General features: G+C 36.0%; 1 protein-coding gene across 3 annotated transcripts in view; it reads left to right on the top strand.

The window, feature by feature from the left end:
• CFAP54 (cilia and flagella associated protein 54) overlaps nt 1–26779 on the top strand; it is a 303509-nt gene that overhangs the window by 212308 nt on the left and 64422 nt on the right. For all 3 annotated transcript variants that reach the window (XM_020287907.2, XM_076007090.1, XM_012775331.3), the window contains 7 exons: nt 161–266; nt 1199–1292; nt 3938–4036; nt 4572–4713; nt 18590–18763; nt 20273–20496; nt 25242–25412. In XM_020287907.2, coding sequence (XP_020143496.2) covers nt 161–266; nt 1199–1292; nt 3938–4036; nt 4572–4713; nt 18590–18763; nt 20273–20496; nt 25242–25412 — 1010 coding nt within the window. The remainder of the gene's footprint in view (nt 1–160; nt 267–1198; nt 1293–3937; nt 4037–4571; nt 4714–18589; nt 18764–20272; nt 20497–25241; nt 25413–26779) is intronic.

Genomic DNA, 26779 nt, shown 5'->3' with positions numbered 1-26779 from the left:
TAGATCTTTCCCCACTAGCTTACCTTCCTGCAAGAAATAACAGACAGACAAAAGGACAGTACATCAGATTTCCTGAATTTCCAGCATGAAATGCTTGTTCTTAAGTTCTAAATGATAGAAAAGGGAAAAACTGTCTTTACATATCTTTTTCTTTTTCCAGGCAAAATAGAACGTCAAATACTGATGGAAGAGAAATCTCCAATTTTACTATCTGGGAGTTTATATGAAGCTGTACAACTAAGCTTGAGAAATGATCAAAACTCAGAGTAAAAAATATATCTTTCCATTGTTGAAGCTGCATGTGTTTGGTTTGGGCCCTGTGTTCTTTAGTACTTTGACTGTGCAAGGCTGGAAGGATTGGGAGGCCTGTTCATGGCAGGGGTAGTCCATGGGGTCCCTCTCAAGCTGGTTGCTCTTGGTCCTGAACCAAGACCTCCTTCACAGTAACCGTAGATGATGGCCGTCATCCCAGTGGTGCCCTGGACTGTGAGTCATTTCTGGCCTGTATCTAGATCTCCTGTCAGTCCCAGGATTGCTGGGGCTTCCTCTGGATTACTGATTTGTAAACCAGAAGTTCCTCCCCTAGATGTGGAATTGTATCTAGAAGGGATTTGTGTGGATATTCACTCTGGTCCTTGGCACCAGGATTGGCCAACTTAATTCTGTACAAAAATCACTTCAATATTAAGAGTAAGCCACCTTTGTTACAACTACACTGACCCCCCAGTCAACAGGTTTGGTATGAATACATAGACCTAGCCCATACCAAATCACTGCTTTTTGCATTGCATAACTCTATGTGATCCTTTCCATTTTAATTAATATAGGAGGGTAGAGAGAGAGGCCTATTTTTCAGGATAGGTTCCTCCAGTCCTGGCCTTCACTTCTTTAGTGCCTTGTGTGCTAGAATATTCTAGAATAGTCTTGCTATTGGGCTTCATAGCAGTCATGGCATGGAGTATTACCAATAGAGGACAAGGTAAAATGTTCAGCTCTCTTCAAGAGCTTCCAATTTTAGTAGGGAGGAAGGTGCTAGTATCTGTGCCAATAAATGCTATGAAAAGTGGGTGTGAGTTTGGAACAGATGCTGGTTTTGCCAGTTTTTACCTTTCATCGGCTCAGAAATTGTTGGCAAATGATGCAAATGATTATGAGTGGTGAAGCTATTTTTAATAAGTACAATGTTATATCATTATAGGTTGATAAGAGACTCCTACTTAGAAATGGCCCTATTATATTTTCATCTGATGAAGCCAAGGAAAAAAACTTCAACAACACTATTAACAGTTAAGGTAATAGCCTATTTTATTAGAAATTATAAGTTAATTGCCTTTGAGCTTGCTATTTTGGTAACACTGTGCTACTGAAATAATGAAGCTCATTTTCCTGTGTGGCTTGGAGAAATTAATTCATTATGGATACATTTATATTTAGATACTTCTTTGGCTATCAAAGCTCTGGAAATTGATTTCATGTAGACATTTTTTGCCTGTTAAAATGTTATCTATGAACTGTAGGTATATGTAAATATTCTATGGCAATGAGTCATCAGTATTGATCAGGACATTGCAGGAAATGACATATTGGTTAAACAGATGGACAAATAAGGTTTTCAACACTGATATGGCCTATAAACAGATCATTTTTTTTTTTTTTTGAGACAGTCTCACTCTGTTGCCTGGGCTAGAGTGCCATGGCGTCAGCCTAGCTCACAGCAACCTCAAACTCCTGGGCTCAAGCAATCCTTCTGCCTCAGCCTCCCAACTAGCTGGGACTACAGGCACATGCTACCATGCCCGGATAATTTTTTCTATATATGTTTTTAGTTGGCCAATTAATTTCTTTCTATTTTTAGTTGAGACAGGGTCTCATTCTTGCTCAGGCTGGTCTTGAACTCCTGACCTTGAGATATCTGCCTGCCTCGGCCTCTCAGAGGGCTAGGATTACAGACGTGAGCCACTGTGCCTGGCCAACAGATTGCTTTTTGATTCCTTCATCACACATCTGTTGTGCACCTACTATGATCCAGGCACTGTCCAGAGGAAGGTGTTATAGCAGTGTCTACAGCAAACTCAGCCCCTCTTCTTGCCTTTCAGTCAAGGGCAACAGACAATAAGCCAGGAAAGGATGAAACCCAGAGGGGGCCAGATGGGAGGGAATGGGGGAGAAAGAGGGAAAGGGGGAATGACTTTTAGGATTAGGAAGTAACTTGAGTTGATAGAATGGTGAATGGATATACTGGAAAGAGATGGTGTTCAAGGTGGGATTTGCTGGATGAGGAGGAAGCCTTGTGAGGTTACAGAGGGATACAGTGATTCCAAATTAAGGTACAGAAACATCTCTGAAAAGCTTGTGAAATTATGGATTCTGATTCAGCAAGTTGGGGATGGGGTCTGAGTTTGGCACTTCCGATGAGCTCCCAGGTAATGCTGAGCCTGCTGGTCTGTGCACCACACTTGAGTACCAAAGGTCTGGACTGAGGGAGATCCTAGAGGCAGGAATAATCCCTTGGGTTTAAGGTATATGAGCCAAGTAATTTTATTTTTTATTTTAAAAATTTAGTAGGTTTTCCTATTTTATCCTCATTGAATAATCATTTGACCCACCAAGAGATCTTTTCAAAAAATGTTGGTGTCAAATCTTTAATTTCTCAGACAGCATAAACATAATTTAAAACCTTTAGGCAAATAGACTCTCAGTCAATTGCATTATTTATATGGTATCTGCCTTAGGTGGATAGCACCTATTTTATTAAATAAAAATAATTACAAACTAGGAAAAGTTACTTTTTGTGATGTGATAAACATGTTTATTTCTAGTAAGAGAAAAAAAAATCTTTGTTTTCATAGCAGGTGGCAATACAAATTAATAGGATGCTGGGAAGATAATGTGTCACCTTTTTGGCCTTTACTAGAGACGTGTTTATAATTAAGAGCATGAAGAAGTTAAGATTTGAATGAAAAGAGTAGTGTAATTCGGTGTAATATGATCATTATTTTCTGTATGTCTTGACACAATATAAATATTTTAGCAAGTCATAGAATTACTGGAAGTATAGAAAACAGCCAAAAATAAATTTTAAAAACTGTCATCCAGACATATTTGGACTGTTGGAATATAATAAAACATTTGAAATATGTTCTAATAAATACAATACATTATAAACACTTAAAAGAAAGCATTTTTGTTTTACTTTTATGTATTGTCCAAATAGCACTGGTTTGGGTTTGAGTCTTAGCTTTATGATATACTAGCTAGCCATGTGACTCAGGCCTTTGTAAGTCTAGTTTCCTCATCTGTGAATTGGAGGTGATGATATTAATACTTACCTCTAGAGCGGCTAGGAGAATTAGACAAGATAATGGGCTTGGATATAAGTACTTTAAAAATGGAACTATTATCTATCATTATGTAACTTCAGTTAAACATCTATATTCTTTCTGAAGCATTTTGTACATAGTAGATATTTAACAATTATTTGTTAGTTAAGCTGAATTAACTATTTCTTGAACATTCCTTTATTCACTCATTAATGAAACATTTATTGAGGGCTTAGTATATGTCTGGCACTTTGCTCTCTTTCCCCAAGAAGCACAGAGTCTAGCAAGGGAGAAAAATAACTGTACTGCAATGGAAAGTTAAAAAAAATATAATAAAATTTAATTATCCTTAAAACTTGAGATAACCACTATCAATAATTTTCTCTGCTTTTATGTAAAGGGAATATATGTGTGTGCATATCTTTGAGGAGTGGGATCATGCTTTGCATTCAGTTTTCTGTCCCCAATATATTTTGTGTATCTTTCCATGTCAATAGATACATTATTATTATTAATGACTATATAGTATTCCACTAAAATGTCATCTTCAGAAGATGAGAAAATTTATCATGAATCTTTATGGTATCTTTATCATAAAACATTTGTTGTATTTTTAGCCTCCTCCCAGAAGAAGCAGTTCTATTAAAGAATCAACAGTAAGCAAATTTGAAATGTACAGTGCATTGGCTTGGATTGCGATAAGAGCTGCTGCACAGGTTGGTGTGATTTTTGTCTGATCTTTCTTTGTACTGCTGTGTCTGTATTCTCTGCCTATCAGCCATTAAGACCACACAATGTATCTATAAAAGAGAAAGGAAAATTTCACATTCTTTGGGATTTGTGTCAATTATGTTTCTCTGGAAAGATTAGAAATACTCGTTATGTGTGTAATGTTTTTAATCTCTATTAGCCAGAACTGGCTCTGTTTGTTTCACTTTTCTTTAATGAAAATATTATGAAAATATTGGCAGATACACATATGTATGTAGTTGACATTTTGGAAAGTATCTGTCATTGCTAGGTGAGGTAGGTTATTTAAAGTGACTTATGCATTAATTAAATTGTCAATGCTAAATGATTTGTTTGACTATGATATATTCTACATGTCAGGGATCACATATTATTTTTTCAGGTTGTCTTTATTCTTTTCTTCCAATGTATGTGGAATATTATTTTATGAATTCACTTTTTCATATTATTACCTCATGGAAAGGTTACCTTTATGAATTCTGACTTATGCATTATTTATAGGTCAGTGAAACTGTGCTGGCAATTAACCTGCTTATTGGCAAGAAGACTATTAGAACTGACAAAGTTAACCAGGTAGTATTACCAAATATCCCAGAATTTGCTACTGTGGATCTTTTGTCTTCCTATACGGATTATTTGCTTGGTACGTTTGGATGTCTACATATTTTACAAAAACCTGGTATATGTAATATGTAATCAAGTTTCAAAGATTTAATTTTTGTAATTAGCTGGCTTTTAGCTTACAAGGGGTAATGGTTTAGGAAGCTTCCTGGGGAAAATAGGGGTCATAAGGCCTAGCTGAAAAAAATGGAAGGTCCTGAGCTCACTGTACCTGCACCTATGTTAATCAGATGGTGCATTTCAAGTGCAGGGTTCTGTGAAAAATGATATTTCTTTATGCCTGTTTATTTTCCAGTTCATACATGTCGAGTGGGACCTTTGGGGAATGTTTCCGTGAGGGACTTTCTCTGATCCTTTAATGTAAAATGTGTATGTCTTCTCACACTCTAAAATGGTTCCCTGTTCTTTTTCTTATTAATTTTACATTTTCATGTATGTTTGATTGCGTGCTTAAGCTCTTTCTCTCATTAAATTATCATCAGCTTCCTGAGGGCAGGGGCTTCATCTATTTGATTTCCATCTGCAGCCAATTGCAGAGTGTTTGTACATAGTGGGCATTGAATATTAGTATTTGTTAAATGAATGAATGAGAGGTTAGCAGATTTTAAACTTGACCTCAATACTCTTTATGTTTTTGCTTAGTTATGACTCCTTTTTTAGTAAACTATAATATAAACCTCTATGTCAGATCAGTGGTAACATAAGTATTTAACATTCATTTACGTGTTTGTCCATTCATCCATTCAAAAAAATATTTATTGAGTGCGTCTTGTGTGCTGTGCACTTGAATAGGTGCTAGGAAGCAAGGTGCCAGTCTTACTTCCAGACTAATTTTGCTTGGTACTGGGTGAGCATTGAGCCAAAGGAAAAGAGGAATTTCACTTTAATCCGGCAAGGGTGGGCATGGTCTTCCTAAAGCCTCTGGAATCACATCCATAGGCAGCAGCTTACTCTGCTGAAGTGTTGGATCAACCTTAGCTGAAGTGTTAATATCTGAAATCATCCCTTTCCTTGGCTCTTTTCTGAAAAAATAGGTGACCCAGACTATTTTCCAACCTAAAAGTGGCTGCAAACCATTTGATGGACTTTTTATGCTGAGGCTTTGTTTTCTCATTTTTATTTCCACCCTGCCTGGCAGAATTTTGCTCCATCAGGTTTCTGGGCCATGGCCTGAACCTCAGGGTGTTTGCTGTTCCTCAGAGCTCCCAGAGATGGGTTCTCTAGGGACAAAGCCAGTGACCCTGCACAGGGCAATCCATGGCCCAGCAGCCAGCAAGGGCTGGCCCCGCCACTTCTTTTGCTTGAGACTGCTTGGCAGCTCAATTCTCTCTGGTTCAGAATGGCAGGAATGCATCCCTCTTCAAAGTATACATTGTTGTTTTGTTACAAAAAGAGTACGTTAGTAATAATCAAGAGACTTTTATTGATATCTTGGTTCTTATGTCAAACTCTTTTTTTTTTTTTTTTGTAATTTTTTTTAGAGAAGGGATCTTGCTCTGTCACCTGGGCTGGAATGCAGTGGTACAGTCATAACTCACTGCAGCCTCCAACTTCTAGGCTCAAGTGATGCTTCTGCCTCAGCAGTAAACTGGGACTACAGGAGCATGTCACCACACTAGGCTAACTTTTAAAGTTTTTGTAGAGACAGGTTCTCGCTATGTTGCTCAGGCTGGTCTCAAATTCTTGGGCTCAAACAATCCTCCTGCCTCAGCCTCCCAAAGTGCTGGGATTATGGGTGTGAGCCACCATGCCTGGCCTGTCAAACCATTTAATTTCTCTCAAGCTCATTGTTCTCATCTCTAGACTGAGAGATTAGTAAAAAGTCTAAAAAATCTAAAAAAGACTATGATTCAAACTTCCAACATGTCTATTTCTTCTTTATATTGGCTCCTTATTACTTCTGAAAGATGTGTCTACTTTATTCTAGTCATTTCATTGTGCTCTACCAATTTTAGGGCAGAAATTATCAATAAATTATGTGTAAGATGGACCCTAAAACTCAGTGGCTTACAACAACAAAAATTCATTCATGTGTTCTGCTTCAGGCTGCAGGTTGGGATTCAAGTGTATTCCATGTATATTTGTTGTGAGTCGTAGGCTAAAGAGCCAGTGGCTACCTGGGATATTTTTTTTTCATGGTAGACACCAGAGCAAAAGAGCCTAAAACCAAATCACACAAGCACATATAAGGCCTCTCTTCCCATCACATCCCATTGGTCATAGAAAGTCACAGGGCCAAGTCCAATATCAGTGAGGTAGGGCAATATACCCTGCCTATACAGGGAGGGAGAGGGGCATGAATGTTTGCTGAATGACTATCACATATAACAAATCCAATCCATGGCTAGCAGCTACCTGAAAAGAATTCTGAACCTCTGTATGGAAAGACAGGAAAAAAAGATCCTGCTGTGATTAATTAATGATGTCACACAGTAGAGAATGGCATCCCCTAAACTGAATAATGTTAAATGATCCAGTTGAGCAGGTAACCTTCATCTCAATTTAATACTAGAACTACACTTTCTTGTTCCATTTCAGTGGCTTTCATAGCAGATTCCAATTTTTCAGTTTCCATTTTATACCATTAGTACTACTTTACTATTTTAACTATGAAATTACCAAATTTTAAAGTCCAATCTGTTTTGCATTTTGCCTTGCCTCAAGAATAATAATTTTGCCCTGCAGTCTTTTCCTGGCAGGCTGATAATTAATTCAGGTTGATGACTTCCCTCACTTCACTGTTTGGGTTGGAAAGAGGTTCTGAATTCCCACCTGATTGCCACAAATACCCAGATGGCGATGAGGTTCACATTATAATGAACTGCTAAAGGGAAAAATTCCTTAACAACAACAAATAAAACTTGTTTGATTTTCCTTGCATGAGCATAAATTAGCATCTAGCATAACCTCCTCAGTCATCTTAGCTTTAAGCAATACTATCCTTGATCTATACACGAGGTGGTGAACAATATTCCTTGCTATTGTGTATACAGCTCTGTACCAGATATTTCTGTCCAAAGAGAAGGAGGAGTCAGAGAACACGTCAAAGAGGCAGGTCTTGTCTTCCATGAGCTCTGGTCAAGGACAATCAGAACAGGCAAACACACTGACATTATAGAAAGTTGTCTTTTAGGAGGAACATGATAATGAAAGCAGATTAATGTGCCAGAAGCTAAATGTATGCCTTCTGAGGGGAGCTCAGGCAGGATGGCATATGAGTTAATTAGGGGCATTTTTTTCTGGGATAAGTGTATTGTGGGGAAGATGCAGATTGGCTAGAGACATGGGCACCAAAGGAGAGGGGAAACAAATGTTCACAATGGAGCAATTAATGACCAGAAGCAGGGTGACAGAATGGACTAGTCATGTGTGGAAGGTGGAATATAGATCATCTTGCCAGTACCAGAGAGGAATTGCATGACATGTGCAGAACAATAAGAATTGAGTGATGCACCAGGTTCAATTTATTGAGATATTCTCTACATTGTCTTGCAGAAAGAGACTCTGAAATGGTGGTGCTAGCCATGTGGGACCACATTTATTAATAGGTTCAATGCAAAAAGACATTTATTAGGCACTTACTTTGGGTCCAGTTATGTTCAAGTATGCTCAATCTTTTTGTCTTGATTTTCTTGTTGCCTTAATACACATTTTATTTTTTATTTTTTATTTTTTTATTTTTTTTTTTTTGAGACAGAGTCTCGCTTTCTTGCCCAGGCTAGAGTGAGTGCCATGGCGTCAGCCTCGCTCACAGCAACCTCAGACTCCTGGGCTCAAGCAATCCTCCTGCCTCAGCCTCCCGAGTAGCTGGGACTACAGGCACGAGCCACCATGCCCGGCTGATTTTATATTATATATATTAGTTGGCCAATTAATTTCTTTCTATTTTTATGGTAGAGACGGGGTCTCGCTCAGGCTGGTTTTGAACTCCTGACCTTGAGCAATCCGCCCGCCTCGGCCTCCCAGAGTGCTAGGATTACAGGCGTGAGCCAACGCGCCGGCTTTAATACACATTTTAGCTGGGATAAAAATTATTAAATTCTGTAAGACATTTTGAATTAAAATTAACATTTGGGGTTAGTGGCCCCAGATACACTCTCTCACAACTAAATACACATGATATGCAGGAAAATACTAATGCACGTCACTGTAAAAACTAATGTTAGTGAACTGATTGTCAAAATACAAATAGAGATGTGTGGAGCAGAACTGAGAATCACAACTGACCATAAATATATGTTTTGCCTCTTGAAATATACAAAATCTTCCAGCCTGAACAAATACAATTGATCTCTTCCCCTCTTACCATCTTGCCCCTCATTTAGAGATGTGGGGAGCTCAATACCCAAACTAGGGTGCTATTTCTCTACTACTACTTTCCATTCTCCTATTCCTCCAACACACAATTCCCCTCAGTAGTAGGGAACTAGTGGGACACATTACTACTCAAATCTCAAATAATTATACCATATGTAGGTGGGAATGGAGAGGAAATCATCTGTGCTAGCAACGGTGTATGTGTGTGTGTGTGTGTGTGTGTGTGCATGTGTGCTGTATTGGTTCAAAGTATTAGAGATGAGACAATTTGGGTATGATGAGAACCAATCTCATGAAACAGAGCTGTCCTGGTCTTGTATCTGCAAGAGTCCAGAAATTCTACTCAGAGATATGCATATTGAGCATTTCAGTCTGAGAAGAGGCAGTGCCATGGCCAAGAGCAGAGCACCCACTCTACCAGTTGTCAGGCACTAGGTATAAAGAGACCCTCTCTATTCTAGACAGAGTCAGCAATGGAAAATAAGAAACGACACATGGCACTCTCAATGAGTACACAATGGAATAGTCCTGAAGACTGATATTTACCCGTCAGGGAATCAAAGGGAACTTAACAAGATTGTTTGGTACCCTTAGCAGCGCCTGAGACGTCAACACTGACACAGCAGCAGAAAGCCATAATGCAGAAAGTGCCAGATAATGAGATGAGTGGCACCTGACGCTGTGCACTAGGATTTCATTTATTCTTAGGAAAATCCTGTGAGAGTGTCATTATGCACATTTATAAATGAAGCAAGATGCTCATTCAGAGAGATTATGTAACTTGAGTAATATTCCACTGCTAATTCAAATCCTGCTTTATCCCGTTCTAAAGTCTGTGTCGTTAATCATTATGTTGGGTGTGATAAGAAAGTATTACCAGGAACTCACCATGTAGAATTGATACTTCTGGTCGACCTGCTGCACTGATAGGACTGAGCTGGCATGAGAGAGGCCTCCGCCCTTCCTAATCCAAACACATAACAATGCTGAATAAAGCAGAACAAAAACTGTTTTAATTTGTAGCTGAGCTTGAAGCCAAGAAACGGAAATCCAGGATTTGTAAGCAGGGGCTGAATCTGAGGACCTTACTGGAGAGGGATTAGAATTGGGCCTTAACAGGTGGGGCTGGTACATGTATGCCTGTTAATGGAGGGGTCTGGAAAGAGGGCCCTTGAAGGAAATCAGAGTATTTTACTCTCAAATATATTTCTTTGACTTATTTTGAGTTGGCTGCCACAAGTCCAGCAGACAGAAGTAATGCTGCAAAGCTCTCTTTTATGGGGGGAAATTTCCATCTGTAGAGAATCTCCATTAATAGCCAGGTCTTCCTTTATCCAATCTAGGGTAGATTAACTGACAGTCTGACCCTTTAACAGTCTGAAAAGAAACATTTACCATCTGTTCTCTCTGAGGGCTGCTACCTGTTGTAAGGTTTCGTTTATATAACAAGACCCCTTTGCTAGCCAAGCCTCTTCCTTTCTCCCTCCCATAACCTGTCTTGCCACTTAAAAACCTGTTTTGTCACAATCTAAGCCCCCATTCTTTATAAACTTATGTATCTGATTAGGAGGTTGTATCTTCATTCTGAAGGCTCCTATGTATGTATACACGTTAAGTAAATTTGTATGTCTTTTCTCCTATTAATCAATCTGCCTTATGTCAGTGATTTTTTCAGCAAACCTTTAGGGGGCCACGAGCCTTGGTCCCTACACCCTGCAGGTAGGGAAGGTCAGAACCTAACTAACTGCATATATTCGGATTCATAATAAGCTGGTCCACAAACTGGGAGCTAGAAATACATTGCCCAGTGGTTTGAGTAGATGCAGGGAAACGTGCCCACTGCCTGTACTCAGGGCTGAAGAGCAGCCACGTGGGAGACATTAGCAACTCTCTTTACACTGTGTTAAAAAGTTTCAACAAATTTAAGTTTAACCTAGTTAATTGAGCAAAGAACGATTCACAAATTGGGCAGCCTCCAAACCAGAACAGGTTCAGAGAGACTCCAGTACTGCTGTGTGGTCAAAGAAAATTTATGGACAAAAAAATGGAAAGTGACATACAGGAAACGGAAGTGAGGTACGGAAACAGCCGAACTGATTACAGCTCTGCGTTTGTCTTATTTGAACGCCGGTTGTACAGTTGGCCACCTTTGATTGCCTGAAACTCGGTGACCGGTGCTAGAATAGATTATAGCCTGTTTACACATCCAGTTATGCTACTATTCATTATGTACAGAGAAACCTACAGGCAGAACTGAAAATATGTAAGGAGGCAGCTTTACGCTAAATTTAATTTAACAATTGTAAGATTGGAATTCATAGCACCTGAATGAGGCAGGCAAATTAGCATAAATGCTGGCCCAGAACCAGTGAAACCCAGTGTTCCCTGGCTGGTGCTGGTGGGAAGTTATCGCAAAGGGCAGTTCACAGATGCAGGGCATAAGGGACTGTTCCTCTGCCCTCCCTGTTTCTGCTGAAGGTGAGTATAGTACAAATTATATGCAGACAAATTCTGGTGACACCTTTGGATTATAAAGAGAAAATAATTATTAAATATTCAGTCAGAAAAAGCAGAATTTTCCACAAAGAACAAAAGTTGAACTGGTCTTAGTTTTTCTTTGTGGGATTGAAGATGAGACAACATTAGTCAAATATGCAGAGGTTTTTATTTTTACTTTTAATTTAATTCAATTTTTTGAATAGATAATTTATTCCCAAGAATCAAGGTATGAAAAGATATGAAAAGAAAGTTTCCTTTCTGTCTTCTCTGCAAGTGATGCAGTTCTCAGTTCTCCCCAGAAGCAATCAGTGTGACGACTGTATTTGTGTCCTATTCCTGCTGTAACAAATGACCACAGATTTACTAACTTAAAACAATAGAAATTTATCATCTTATTGTTCTGGGGGTCAGAAGTCCAAAATGGGTCTCGCAGAGCTAATTAAGGTGTCACCAAGCAGATATCTCCTTTGGCGGTTCTAGGGAACGATCTGTTTCCTTGCCTTTTCCAGCTTCTAGAGGCCACCTGAGTCCCTTGGCTAGTGGCCCCTCCATCATCTTCCAAGCCAGCAGCATAGCATCTCCAAATCCCTCAGACACACTCTTCTGCCTTCTTCTTCCACATGTAAGGACCCTGTGATTACACTGGACCCACCTGGGTAACCCAAGATAATGTCTATTTATGTGAACGATTGGCAGTAATTTAAGTGAAGTACACAAAGTGTTGAATAACTTATTCTGAATCTAATGGTCTATCCTAGAACAACTGTGTTCACATTTGCACCCATGGCATAAAGGCAATGGTAAGTAAAACTGCTGGTGCCTTAGCAGGAATCCAGGAGGGCAGTGGCACCAAACTATTCTAGTAGTCTTTGCATTCTTCATTGCCATGCCCTCAGAGTGAAATGAATAAATTAATCAAAATGTCAGTTTCACTTAAGAATATCCTTGATGCAGCAGTAAAAGTTGTTAATGTTATTAACTATTGACCCTTGAGTACATATCTTTTTCATATTCTCTGTGATAAAATGATAAGCACATACAAAGACTTCTGCTGCATACTGAAGTACAATGTCTGTCTCAAGGAAAAGCCCTTATGTAATTGTTTGAGTTGCAAGGTGCTACCTTTTTTTTTTTTTTTTTTTCTCATGGGACACCATTTTTACTTGAAAGAAAAACTGACAAGACAAACTGAATGTTTTCAGATTTAGGTAGATGGCAACATTTTATCAAAAATGGAAGAAATAATCGTGACTTCATGGAAAATATCTGACAGTATTTGCTGCCACAGATAAAATTCAAGTTTTCAAGTGAAAATTTAGAATTTTGGACAACTTATATCTACCACCATGAGACTTTTTTGATAAGAATAGTGATGATATTTTAACATTTTGATTTTTTATATTTTCCAATGAAATGTACCAATGATTAGAAGACCTGCATAACTCAAAGAACCAATTAATATTTTCCAAATGCCTAATACATGATGTTACAAATTCATGGATGAGTAAAAGAGCCATTCAAACTACAAGGTAGACTAATGTATTTTGATGTAACAGTACAAAAAGTTCCATGATATGGTTTCAGATTCTACACTGAAACTGTTAAGAAAACACCTCTTATCCAGTTCTGGTTGAGTATCAAAGAAGAATATCCATAATTATCTGAAAAGGCCCTTAAAATACTTCCCAATTTTCCAACTACATAGCTGTGTGAGGCTGAATTTTTACTTATTTCAATCGAACATTGTATTATAACAGATTGTAAAAGTAGGTATGAGAGTCTATCTTTTGTTGAGTCAGACATTAAAAGGATTTGAAATGTGTTAATGGGTTTATTACTATTACTATTCCAGTCTGGAATGCAGTGCACAATCATAGTTCACTGCAACCTCCAACTACTGGGCTCAAGTGATCCTTCTGCCTCAGCCTCCTAAGAGTAGCTAGGACTACAAGTGCACACCACCACATCCAGCTAATTTTTTTTAATTATTATTTTTTGTAGAGACTGGGTCTTACTATGTTGCCCAGGCTGTTCTAGAACTCCTAGGCTCAAGTGATTCTTCTGCCTCCCAAAGTGCTAGGATTATAGGCATTGAACACAAATCACGAGGATAGCTTAATTATGAAAAAGGAAACACCCATATAACCATCACTGGGTCAAGAAACAGAATAAGACCAGTACCCAGAAGTCTGTACCATGATCCCTTCCAGTCCCTACCAACCCCTCTTCCTTCTGATTTCTAGCATGTTAGTTTGGCCAGCTTTTGAATTTTGTGTAAATGAAATAATATAATCCATATTCTTTTGTATCTTCTTCTGTTCAACATTATGTTTATGTGATTCATCTTTCTGGTGGGTATAATATCACAATTTATTATTCATTATACTGTAGACAAACATTTGGGTTATCATGAATAATGCTGCTATGAATACAATTGCACATGACATTTTTGTGCACAGATATATGCATTTTTATGTTATACCAAGGAGTGGAATGGCTGGATCATAAGACATCCATGTTTTCAGCTTTAGTGGACACTGCCAAGAAGTTTTCCAAAGTAGTCTTAATTTAAAATTTATTTTGATGACTAAAGAGATTGAAGACTATATAGTATGTTTGTTTTTGCATGATTTTTTAGGGGCAACTCCTTATTCAAGAACTCTGCTGATTTTTCTTGGAAGTTTCTATCTTTGGCTTAGAGATATAAGCCAAAGACATATATATCCTTTTGTAGATTATATGTATTGCAAATATCTTTTCCTACTCCATTTTGCCTTTTTATTCAGTTAATGATATCTTTTGATTATCCAAAGTTTATAATTTTAATGTTGTCCAATTATAAATATTTTTTATGGTGTGTGCTTTTTGTGTTCAGTTTTAGAAATTTTTTCCTACATAAAAATCATAAAAATACCCTCCTATGTTCCTATTTTTGTTTTACCTTTCGTATTTAGATCTGCAATTCATCTGGAATTCATTCTTGTGTATGGTGTGAGGCTGAAGTTAAGATTAATTTTTTCCTATATGGATATACAATTAACACAGAACCACTTATTGAGAAGATCACCCTTCTTCACAACATTGCAGTGTTTTATCTGTCATAAATCAAGTGCCCATTTATGTGGAGTAAGGGGGGTGGCGAGAAAGAGAAAGAGACTAAATAAAGAAGTTTCACATTCAACTAATACACATTCAAGATATATACAAAGGAGAAAGTAAGCAGGAGACAATTGTCACAGAAAAAAATACAAGAAGAATTTGCAAAGCTAAAGGGAGAGAAGAATCTTCAAGTCAGAAAGGCCTACCATGTTCTGAACAGCATACATGAAAAAATACCTAGACCTAGACCAACAATGAAATTTTAAATCACCATAGATAAAATTGATAAAAAACAAGAAAAAGTATTTCAGAGGTGGGAAATGCAGGTCAACTATTAGAAAGGAGTGAGAGTTTGACCAGCATCAGGCTTCTCAACAGCAATAATCAATGCTAGAAAGCAGTAGAGCAAGGCCTTTGAAGTTTTAAGGAAAAATGAATTTCAACTAAAATCATATCTTTTACTAAATGACCAGTCAAGTGTGAGGGCCTTGTAAGGACTCAAATGGTTTACTTTGGTAAACTCTTCTTTTTTAAGAAAGTTCTTTGAGAATGCACCCCACCACGCAACATTGCAAATGAAGAAAGAAGTAAATATAAGATAGAAGAAAGAAAGGAAGGAAGGAGGGAGGGGGGAGGGAAGAAGTGGCCCTCAATGTTGCCAGCTATGTAGTAGCCTAGAAATACATCAGTATAAATTGGAGTGCCAAGTTTGTGATCTAAAGAATGTCTTCAAGAGCGTGAATGAGTTTTTATTATTATTGGTCATTAGTAAAATGACAAAAAGGTATTAGGAATATAGTAAAGAACACAAATATTACTTCTCTGAACAAGAGGAAAAAAAAGACGTCCAGAAATTTTAGGGGAAAATATTCTTTAAGAAGTCATGGTCCAAATATGAAGTGAATTAGAATATGACATGATTTAGAGACTGGTGTGAGTAAAAACAATCTGCTTGATCTTTGTGCTGAGAACTTTATCCTTTGTGGGTCACAAGGTTGTGACATTTAGTGAAAGAAATTTGGTCATATCAGAGTGAATGATTATTATATAGTACAATTATAATAATTTAAGTATTTATTGATTTTCAACAAAACAATGAAGGATTTATTATAAATACAGAACAGACTATAAATGTTTTCAATTTTGAAATTAGAAAACATGGCAGGGAGGTAGTGAAGGGGTGTAGATGCTATTAGATTACAAGGGAAGATGCATGGGGGGATGTTGCCTATATTGGGTAGAACTAGAAAGAGCTTTTAGAACATTGTTGATTTATAAAAATAGTAAAAATAGTGACATAGGTATACAAATTTTGAAGTAAAGACGAGTGGTTGTGTAAGCTAATATCTCATCTGTCACAGAAGAAAGTCAATAGATGCATTTTCTAGAACTAATAATTCAGGAAAATGCTATAAGGAAATTATTTTAAGAGCTGGAACTAACCACTAGAAGAACTAAAGCACAAATGTTAAAAATGCTTGCCTCTGGGGAGAGGGAATTTTATTTTTGATTATGTAAATGTATGACTTTGATCAAAACAAGCAGCATATCAAAAGATACATCATGTCAAATTGGATTATTTCCAGAAATGCAAATGTAGTTCAACATTAGAAAATCTATTAAATGAAATCACTACTTTAACAGATTAAAAGGGAAAAATAATAATCATCTCAAATAAGTGTGGAAAAATTCTACAAAATTCAACAACCATTCATGATTCTAAAACTAGGAATCAAAGAAAATTTTCTTAATTTGAAAAAGTTAAAAGTGGGGTGAAAAACCCTATGGCATTTATACTCAATATTCAAATGTTAAAGCTATTCCCTTTAAAATCAGGAGTGATAAAATGCTTTGATTCAAAATTGTTCTGGAAGTCCTACCCTGCACAATAATATAAGGAAAAGAAGTAAGAACTAAGGGGTAGAAAGAATTAGAAATAAGAGAAAATCTGTTATTAGCTACAGATTCACATAGAAAATTCCTAAAAACCATAGACAATAAAAATGTTGAGCAAAATGTTAGATGTAAGATTTTATTTCTGTATATTTTAACAGATAATGTATTTTAAAAGATAGTAGCTACAAAAATATGTAAGGCATCTAGGGATTAATCTGATAAAAGTTATAAAACAAAAAAATTATAAAATTTTATTGAAAGCTGTCAGAAAACATACCATGTATAGTTAGAAAGGCTCAATATTGGTAAGATGCTAATTCTTCTAAAAATCACCTATAGCTTTAATATAGTTTCAGTAACAGTTTTAGCAGGTGTTTTTGTGGAATCTGACAAACTTATGCTAAAATTTATGTGGAAGAAAGAGCAAAAGACAAGATTGGTCAAACGATACCTCAAAAAGAATAACCTAGCAATTCTACTTGCAGGTAATTTCTGCATTATATGTACCAGACAATATGTACTTAAATATTTATAACTTTGTGCATAATAGCAAAGACCAAAACAAAACAAAATAAAATTAGAAAGAACCCACATGCCCATTAACATAGATAATATGTTATCTATGTTATCTATGTATCAGTAGCATAGATAAATTGTGGTATATTCATATAATAGAGTACTATACAGCAATGAAAAATCAATGAATTACAGTTACATGTACCAACCTGGATAAATTTTAAAGACATGATATTTAATGAAAAAGAAAATCATAGATAAACACATGGGATCTGATTCTCTCCCTGTAAAATTCCAAAAAGGTAAAATTAATAATACATTATTTATTATATGATATATATGTTTAAAGGATAAATGACAGATATGGGATTATTAACATATAGTTTTAGATAGTTGTTATTTCTAGGAGATGGGCTCTGGAAGAGAGAATGAAATGGGATTAGAGAGGTTTACAAGGTACTCCAAAAGTATTGGGAATATTTTGGTTTCTAGGCTAGGTGGTGAGTACATGGAGATTCATCATATGTGTAGATCATTAACCATAGAAGATCTCATTCGTCTCTTCCCCAGAGACAACCACTATTCTAATAAAATATTTTACGTATATATATACATGTTGTGTGTATATATACATAAATGATACAAATAATTATATAGAGTAAATGCTTTCAAATTTATATCAATGAGTCATACTCCATATATATGGAACCTACTTGTTAGCTCATTATATGTTTTCAATATCTTTCTATAACCACTCTTATCATGCTTAAAGAGACAACTAAGACCCAGAAAATCAAAAACCCAAAGAGTCTCAAAGGCACAGAGAGATTCAAGGTCACACACTAGTGAGCTGTACCACTGGAATTTGGACTGAGACTCTACACTAGATTTAATTTATTCCCTCTAAACGATAACAAATGAATAGACTTCTGTTTATTTTTTAAAGTTTACCTTTTTTTATTTTTTGCCAAACAGTCTGAGCCTTTGCAAAAGTTTACCTTTTAAAATATAAATAATACTGCCATGAATGTCTTTGTGCCAGACACTGGTACACATCTATGAGTATCTGCATTTTTAGTTTTCTTAGATCTTACCAAATTACTTTCTAAGAAGTTGCTCTTGCAAATAGTATATGAAAATTCCAGTTTCTTCAAGTTACCAATATTTATTACTTTCAGATTTTTGTGTCTGTCAGTTCTTAAGAATGTAAAATGGTATTTCATTTTAATTTGCATTTTCCTGATTTTTAGTGATGCTGAAAATTTTGGTCATTTGAGTTTACTTTTATATGAATTGCCTGTTGAAATTGGATTGCTTGATTACTTCTTATTGAGTCATACAAGATGTTTATACACGTTAGAGAAAAACAATCCACATATGTTCTAAATATTTTTTCTCAGTCTGTAGTTTGTCTTTTAACTTTGTGTTTGGTGTCTTTGTGATACAGAAACTTTTAAAATTGAATATAGTCTCGTGTCAGTTTTTCCTTTGAGTTGTGCTTTTTTTCTGTACATGGCTGTTTTTCAGGGAAATTGTAACACTGTGTTATAAAACATATTTTTGACTTTCAGATGACTACCAAGTTGCCTTCCAGTCTTGCTATACATTTTTGTTCCAAAATGATGACACGTGTGACAACACAGATGCTAAAAAAAAGACTCAGACCAAAGTGGATATTACGTGGATCCTTCTACTCCGTTACTATATTCACCTTCAAAGGATTAATAATATGAGTAAACTGCTTGGTAGGTTTTTGATGTGTTAAGAGAGAACATACTTCTTTCCAGCTCCAGTTTAAGCTATGTTTCTTATTTAGAATTATAAGATGCTTTTGACATCTTTCTGAGTGAGCTGTCATCAGAAGATGAAAATTTCAGGAGTTCTTAACCTGGTGTACTTGGACCCTTGGATAGAATAGTATTTCAGTGTAATTGGTTTCTTTAGAAATTCCATATATTTAATATGTTATTTCACATATTTAAAAGCATGATAAGGAGGCACCCAGAGGCTTCCCAGACTGCCAAAGAGGTCCGTGGCTCAAAACAGCTAAGAACTAGTGATCACAATGTGACAGCTTATAAAATGAATAAAATGAACAAGATGAAATTTTGGCTTCAGGGAGAGAGGAGGAAGAAATGCATGACTTCAGATAGGATATTTAACTCCATGGAGGTCTTTTTTTTTTTTTTTTCTTAAATCATTGTTGCTATCTAAAGAATATCCAGAAAAACTGGTAAAATCTGCTTCACATCAGCCCCTTTAGTGATTTTGACAATGTGTATTGTTATGTTTTGTCTGTGCCCATGAGGTTGGTGACCCAATGTTGCTCATTAGTGCAAACAGAAGAGACAGCTTGACCCATGCTGAGGCTAGTGATGGAGAAGCCAGCAGGGAAAACAGGCTGAGTCAAGTAGCTAAGCGTAGTTGTCAGGAGTTAGCAATGGGAAAAACAAGCACTCTACAAGGTGTCAGGGCTAAAAAGTTCATCAGGAAGGGAGCCAGGACAAGGGAAGTTCTGAGAGGAAGGATGTGGTGGACATGAGCCAGTGCAGCCCACCCTGGTGATGTGTCGTCCGCCCCCCCCCTCCCCCCCGAATTCACCGCTGGCACTTCTCACGTCAAGCACCCACATTTTGCCACTGCTGTTCTGCCTGGGCTTTCCCTGAAGCCAGCAGGGCTTGCCCAGCCTGCAAGCAGGACAGCCTACAAGTGCCAGGGATTCCTCACACACGAGTAACCTTCTACTGATGAGGTGCGGAGCTCGTAGGTAAACAGTCCAGCTTCTCAGTCTCTCAAAGGGAACAATGGTACATGTTTTTTTAAAAGGTTCTCAGTGGGACTGAGCCCTTACTGTCCATTCATCGACTCAGCCTTATTGGCTTTTTTTGTTTTCCTGGTTACACTTTTCTCGTCCCCTCTCCTGTGTTTGAGATCACTTTTCAAATGAACTTCCTGCATCTAAATTCTTGCCTTAGAATCTGTTTTTGGTGGGGGGTACCCAAAATAAGACAGGGAGATAGAATATATGGTACCCTTGTCAATACTTACAACCTGAAGCAATATCCTCATGTGCCTCTGAAATTTCTTTCCTTCCTGTGTGCAAGAAGCAATTCTGTTAGTGTATAACCTCTGAAAATGGCAGATTGTTGGCAGCTACCAGCTGGGGATAGTGGTTAGTGAGCAAATACTAACAATATTGAGATCATCCTGTTATTGAACATGAACCTAAACTAAGATTTTTTTTTTTCCTTAAGCATCTGCAATGCCGGTATCTGGAATTTCTTTACCAGATGATACACTTTTCACATCCCTTTACAATTCTGAGTTGGTTTTGCGCCAGAAAGAAATGCATTTTTTCCTTAAAAAATTCTTACACCTGTATTCTTCTTCTTGTATTGATGAATTTCCAAAAGAACTTCTTCAAGGGTTGGAAAATCCACCTCTTTCAGAAAAAGGCTTATATGAATCATCGGCCAAGGTAATCTTTTAAAAATATTACATATTTATGTAAAACCTCTTAGAATATTCCTTATATTTCTGAAGGAAGCACGTTAACTTCTATTCTGGCACAAAGATGTCTAGTTCCCTCAGAGATCTAAGGAAGGCTCATGTCTGTGTTACCCTGTGGATAGGCCAACCAAATATCCTGGATTTTTAAGACAGTTCACATTTCAAATGTTCTATCTTATTCTCATAAATCTTTAAAATGTCTCAAAATATTCTATATTTCTACATAAAATATCTCTCAGGCAGCCATTTTGCCAATAAGTTATACAAATTTCAATATCATCACCCTATAAGAAAACTACACTGAAAGTTCCTAAATCTATGCCTAATTTTTGTAACCTAAATTAGTAATTAAAATCATTCATTGTGTATACTTTTTGCAATTATCAGTATAAATAACTAATAGAGGTAATTTTCAAATAAAAGTTTGAAGACTTTTTATTTGGGGAAGTGTTATTAAATTGGATAGACTTTTCCAAAATATATGTTATAGAAACTTCTTTTAAGGTTCCTATTGTAGAGACATAAAAATATATAAATGGAGATTTTTTTAAATTAAAGCTACTAGGGTCTTGAATAACAGTAATGTTTGAATCAACTACCAAAATGGATAAGTTGGAAGATACTGAAAAAGTAAGGAATTTTATTAAGAAATAAGAATATGTATTTGATATTCAACAAATGTATGTTGAATACGTACAATATGCCAGAGACACGCTTAGTTAATGGAGAAGGAAAGAATGGATAAGGCTTAGTCCCTGTACATATAGTCTTGGTGTGGTCAGGTTACAACAAAAGACAGTTATTTTACTTAGAGAAGTTTTTTAAGAGAAAATGGCAGGGTTAATAATAGCAGAAAGAATGTGAAAATTAAAATATTTACTATATTAGTTTTACTGTCCACGGGGCTGATAGGCAAAGGATAGATGAAAGGGAGAGAGACCTGAGAGAGACAATGGAGTTAATGACCACAAGAATGGGAAGGAAGAGATGGCTGTAAAAGATATTGCTTAAGGAAAATTGAAAACAACAACAAGACAATTTGATGACTCTTCAGAGATGGCAAGTGAAGAGAAAATGACCTCTTCCACCATTTGGAACCTCTATCTGTGATCATTAGGTCATGGTGACTCCACCAGCAGATACAGTGGAGACTCAAGGACAAGCACATTTGTGGAGGAAGCTGAGACATTCTGCTTTGTAGATACAGAGTTCAAGAGTCTAGTACAAAACTCAAGTGGACACAGCATGTTGTAAGCTTCCAATACATATTTGTGAAATGGATAAATTGATTTATTTGCACAGAATTTTTTCAAAATGGGAAAAGTCATTTATTTTGAATTTTCTCTACTTTGGACTTTGCCATCTAGCTCTTTAATGTTTATAGCTATAGGCTGGCCTGTACCAGACATGTCCATGTTTCTGTTTCCAGAGAACTGAAAATGTGGCTGTTCTAGAATAGGAACCTTTATTCATTTTGTCCTACTAGAATATAGCAACCTTGTAGTTTAGGTAGATAATAATAAATTTTTACAAGGTCACTCTTTTGAACATTCTGCTCTACTCAAGAGAGTCATGTGACTGTTAATAAATTGTGAGTTTTTAAAAAGTAGTGGAAAGACCCATTAAGTAATTTTTAAGAATTCAATTAAAGAAATGATTCTCAACTGGGGTTATGAAGTTGCCCCTAGGGCAAGGTATTTACAAGCACACAGCAAGATTTTTGGCATGCCTGACACTTCACCCCATTCCTTGCCCAGATTCTAAATCATTTGCAAAATAAAAGAGTAAAACAGATTGAAATTTAAAAATGCCTGCCTTTATAAGTCATAAAGTTGACATTGTAGGATGTAGCTTATAACTACCAGTGAATGGCCTCCCTAGTAATGAATTTCAAAGTAGGCAGATTTACCAATCCAGCCTCATAGTATTGGGTCATTACTGGCCTCTTCAAAGGGGACAGGCCTCTTAAAATCTGTTGCATGGAACAGATAATTGCCACTTCCTGCAAACAGTTTACTCCCAAGAAGAAAGACCAGAACTATACATGCCCCAAATTCTTCTTCCCAAATTCACCAATCAAACCATGCTCTTCAAGGAAGAGGTGTGGGTGAGGAGGTGGAAAAGCCAGGAGTGTAATGTTAATGTCTGGACCTCCACACTGAAGGGAACAGTGGCAGTGAGATGAAGTCATTTCCATCTAACACCAGATTCTGATTCACCAGGGGAACTGAGACTGTCTTTGAGAATTACCGTTACAGGTATCTAGACACTTCCGGTGTTTTGGAGTCGGGGATGGGGGATGGGAAGGCTGAGAACAGTAGTTTTGATGGATCTATTCTTGTGAATACATATCAGTATTTGGAAATTAGTCTGTGTGACTTCTTAGATACTGTTCTAAAAGGAGCTCTGCTTGAGTATTTTAGTATTAAGGGGAGCCTATCAGTACTAGTTCCTAAGGATGATGATCAAAACATACAACCTTGAATACATTGTAAGTACGTGTGACATTTCTAATGGCAGCCGTGTTATCAAAGAGTTGTTTCACCCTGTTTGCTCTTTTTTGATATATTTAGTGTAACAGTCTCCCAGGATAATCAGCTCTGGAGATCACTGTCTCCCCCTGACAGGTGCAAGCCACCTAATCATGTGTTCGTTTCACTGAGGTAGACAGCTAATGAACATAAAGGCTTTTGGATTTTTTTTTATATACAAACTTCAAGCTTGGCTGACTTTTATAATAACATTTTTGAACCTTTAATCACTCAGGAGGCTATTAGGCTATTTCAATCAAACTCTTTCCATAATTTGATACTTAAACCTACTTTCCCCCACAAAAAAGTAGATTTGCCTTTCCAGAAGGATCATCGCTCTGTGTTGTATTGATCAGTTGTGTGATTCTGCATGTTGTCAAATCCATTGGAGCTTTGTGATGGAAAAACAAAGGCACCAAACAAATTACACTAAAAAGTCCCCCAAAAGAATATGATTAAAATTGTGTGGAATGCTGAGTTATTCATGCTTAGACTGTGTGCCTGTGATGGTCTAGATAAGGTCAAATATCTGACTAATGCGGGCTGCTTTGTTTATAGAACTGTGGCGATCTAGGGTTCCCCTGATAGGCCTGTTTTATTTCTTTCTAAGAATAAAGAAAATATATTAAAAGTAGTCAGTGTATACCTTATCAATTATCATACATAATGAATCCCATTAGCAACTAGATATTATAATATTTTAAAGATAATGGAACATTAAATACCTATTTTGATACTGACTTCTGTTGCAATTTATCATTTTTAGACTACCATGCTAATAAACAATATATATATTGAAATAAAAGATATTTGCTTTTTATATTTCAATACTTGGCTAATTATTAAATATGAATTACTTCCTAAAATAGTTGTCAGACCTCTGAAAGTCACTTGCATATGAAGAAATATGAGAAATTTTGTTTGAATCAATTATTTGCTTGATTTTTTAAATGAACTGCCTGACGTAGAGTTACTCTTAATTAATAATCTTGCTTACTGTGCATTTTGATCATGCTTTCAGAAGTGAGGATTCTGGCTTATAATATCTTTCTATGATAGTGTCTAGACATTTTTTTAAAGTTTTCTCTTTTAATATTACCCTTCAGTCAAAAATTTTTTCTTTTATCAATTGGCAACTTGAAAGGTCAGTGTTTTTATTTCTCTTTTTATTTTATTTTGAATACTTGCATTCAAAGTCTTATATCTTGAATAGGCTCAGAAATAATGGGAGGCACAAAGCCTTATAGAAACTACCAGGCACTTCTTTCTGGCCACTAACATATTCTCTTTGGTCATGAAACCTTAAGAGTTCTTAGATGTCAAAAAGAGTATAATAGAGGAACTGCTTCCCACCTACCATGCTATAGTCTTGGGAATAACAAGAAGTTAATTTTGAAATTAGTTTGCACTCCTTTGAGGAAGGTCCTTTTTAGACTTTGAGATATTGTTTTCACTATTAATATCTCTATGGATAGCCTGCTATTTTAATGATAATTAGCAACTGTGCTTTGCTTTCTTAGCTACCTTAAACAATTAATTAAATAATTTATGAAATTGATAATTGCATTCTGTTCATTAATGTTTCTTAAAGACTTCTAATTCAGTGGCCACGTTCCATAAAGAAGCTGGGCCCAAATTTGCCAAAGTTTGAACTTTCAAATTGAACTTGCCACATTCATTTAAGGACAGAATGATTCTAACCTTTTAGAGTTAATGGATTTTAGAACAATGAATTTTAGCCTTTAGAACAAAAATGATGTCCTATTTTTCATATGGCACTGCAAAAAAAAGCTATTGGAAAATAGATAATAAATTATAACCATGCCCTTAGTGTAATCACCAATGAATAAACCAGAAATAAAATAGGTGTTCTTAGAAACAATGGGGACCTTGACACTGAAATGGTTGTGTGAGCATTTTCTCCATTAGATCTTCATCCAGAAGATTTATCAAAGTGGAAGACATTTGTTGAGTCCCCTTGGTTCTGAGGCATATTTTCACTGTAGAAGAATCTTCTCTGTGGTAACTCAGGGACAGTTTTAAGATCGACTTCCATAAAACAAGCTGAGACAATTCCCAGAGTTTTTCAGTATTGCCAATTAATTTTATGTATTGAATGAATTTATTACCAGTGACTAAACCAATGTTTTTTGTTGTTGTTGTTTTGTTTTTTGTCCCCTAGTTAAGTCGTGACAGTTCTATACACTCAGTTTTATCTTTAAAGCTCCCTGCCAGCTCATCTGGCATGGACCTGACATCATCAGAAATGGCAATACACGCTTTAAACAAAGAACTGTGCTTTCAATGGTACGTTCCTCCTCTGGACAAGCCTCCAAAGGAAACAGAACCTATGGTATGTAATATGATCATAGAACTGAATCTTTTATTTAGAAAGTTTAGCGGGGCCATCACAACTTGAAGAGTAGAGGACATCCTCTTATCGTGTAGATAAGAATAGATAGCGTTTTAGAATCCATATTGTCTAATAGAATAAATTTGAAAATGACTAAGAAAATCATGAGAAAGTCTGATTCGAGTTGATCGTTTTCTTTTTTCTGATCTCAAGGGGAAAATTTTCAGTGTGTCGCTATTATAGATGACATTTAACTTTTTTTGTAATTATTGCTTATCATGTTAAGGAAGTTTCTACTGCAACTTTGCTAAACATTTTTATCATGAATCTCTTACTGTATCTATTCAAGGTAACTTTATGATCTTCTCTTTTAATATTGAGTTTTTATAATGTTGAATCAACTTTGTGTTCCTGAGATAAATTCAAATTGGTCACAATGTATTAATTTTGCTGGATTCAGTTTGCCATTGTTTTGTATTATATTTTTGCCTCGTCAAGAATAAAATTGGGCTATAAATATTTTTATAATTTTTTTATTTTTATATTTTTTATTTTTGTCAGATATTTTTTGTATCAAGCTTTTTCTAGAGTCATAAAATGAGCTGATAAATATATTGTGTTTTTCTATTTTCTGGCGTAAGTTTGAAGTAAGTTTTTTTATTTGACTATTTGGTAGAATTCATCAGTAAAGCCATCTGGGTCTAGCATTTTCTTTGTGAGAAATAGTGGTAATAATTCTTAAAAGTTTGAGGCAGTCTTTAAGCATTATTAGCATTGGTGTTCTGGTTTTCAGAGTTGGTGTCAGTTCTGATTAGGTCAACTTGGTCTTTGTCAAACCAAGTTTTAAATATTCTGACTATCACCCTTTTTTATACAGGACATTTGGGGGTTTCTGTTTCTTCTGTGTCAGTTTTGTTTAAGTTGCTATTTCTAGGAATTTGCTCATTTTATTTAAAAATTTTGCCATATTTTTAATCTATCTGATATATCTATAATGATGTGCCCCTTTTGTTTCTTATATTGGTTATTTGTGTATTCTCTTCTTTTTCTTTAGCATTGTCACTAGACATTTGTCATTAGTTTTGTTTCATTAATCTATATATCTTTCTTCTACTTTTTTTAGTGTTCTTTTCCTAACTTCTGACTTATTGAGATAGATGTTTAGCTCAATATGCAGCTTTTTCTTACCTAAGATATGAATTTTAAAGGTCTGAATTTCTTCCTAAACATTGCTTTGGCTGTATCCCTCAAGCAAGCTGTATCCCTCAAACTGAATGATGATACATTCAGTTAAAATTAGTTTTGTAATTTCCACTATGATTTCTTCTTTGACTCATGGGCCATTTGACTTGTGTTTCTAAAATTCC

The sequence above is a fragment of the Microcebus murinus genome, chromosome 10 (genome assembly GCF_040939455.1).
Source record: "Microcebus murinus isolate Inina chromosome 10, M.murinus_Inina_mat1.0, whole genome shotgun sequence".
NCBI classification, from domain to species: Eukaryota; Metazoa; Chordata; class Mammalia; order Primates; family Cheirogaleidae; genus Microcebus; species Microcebus murinus.
This window is presented reverse-complemented; position numbering and strand designations above follow the sequence as displayed.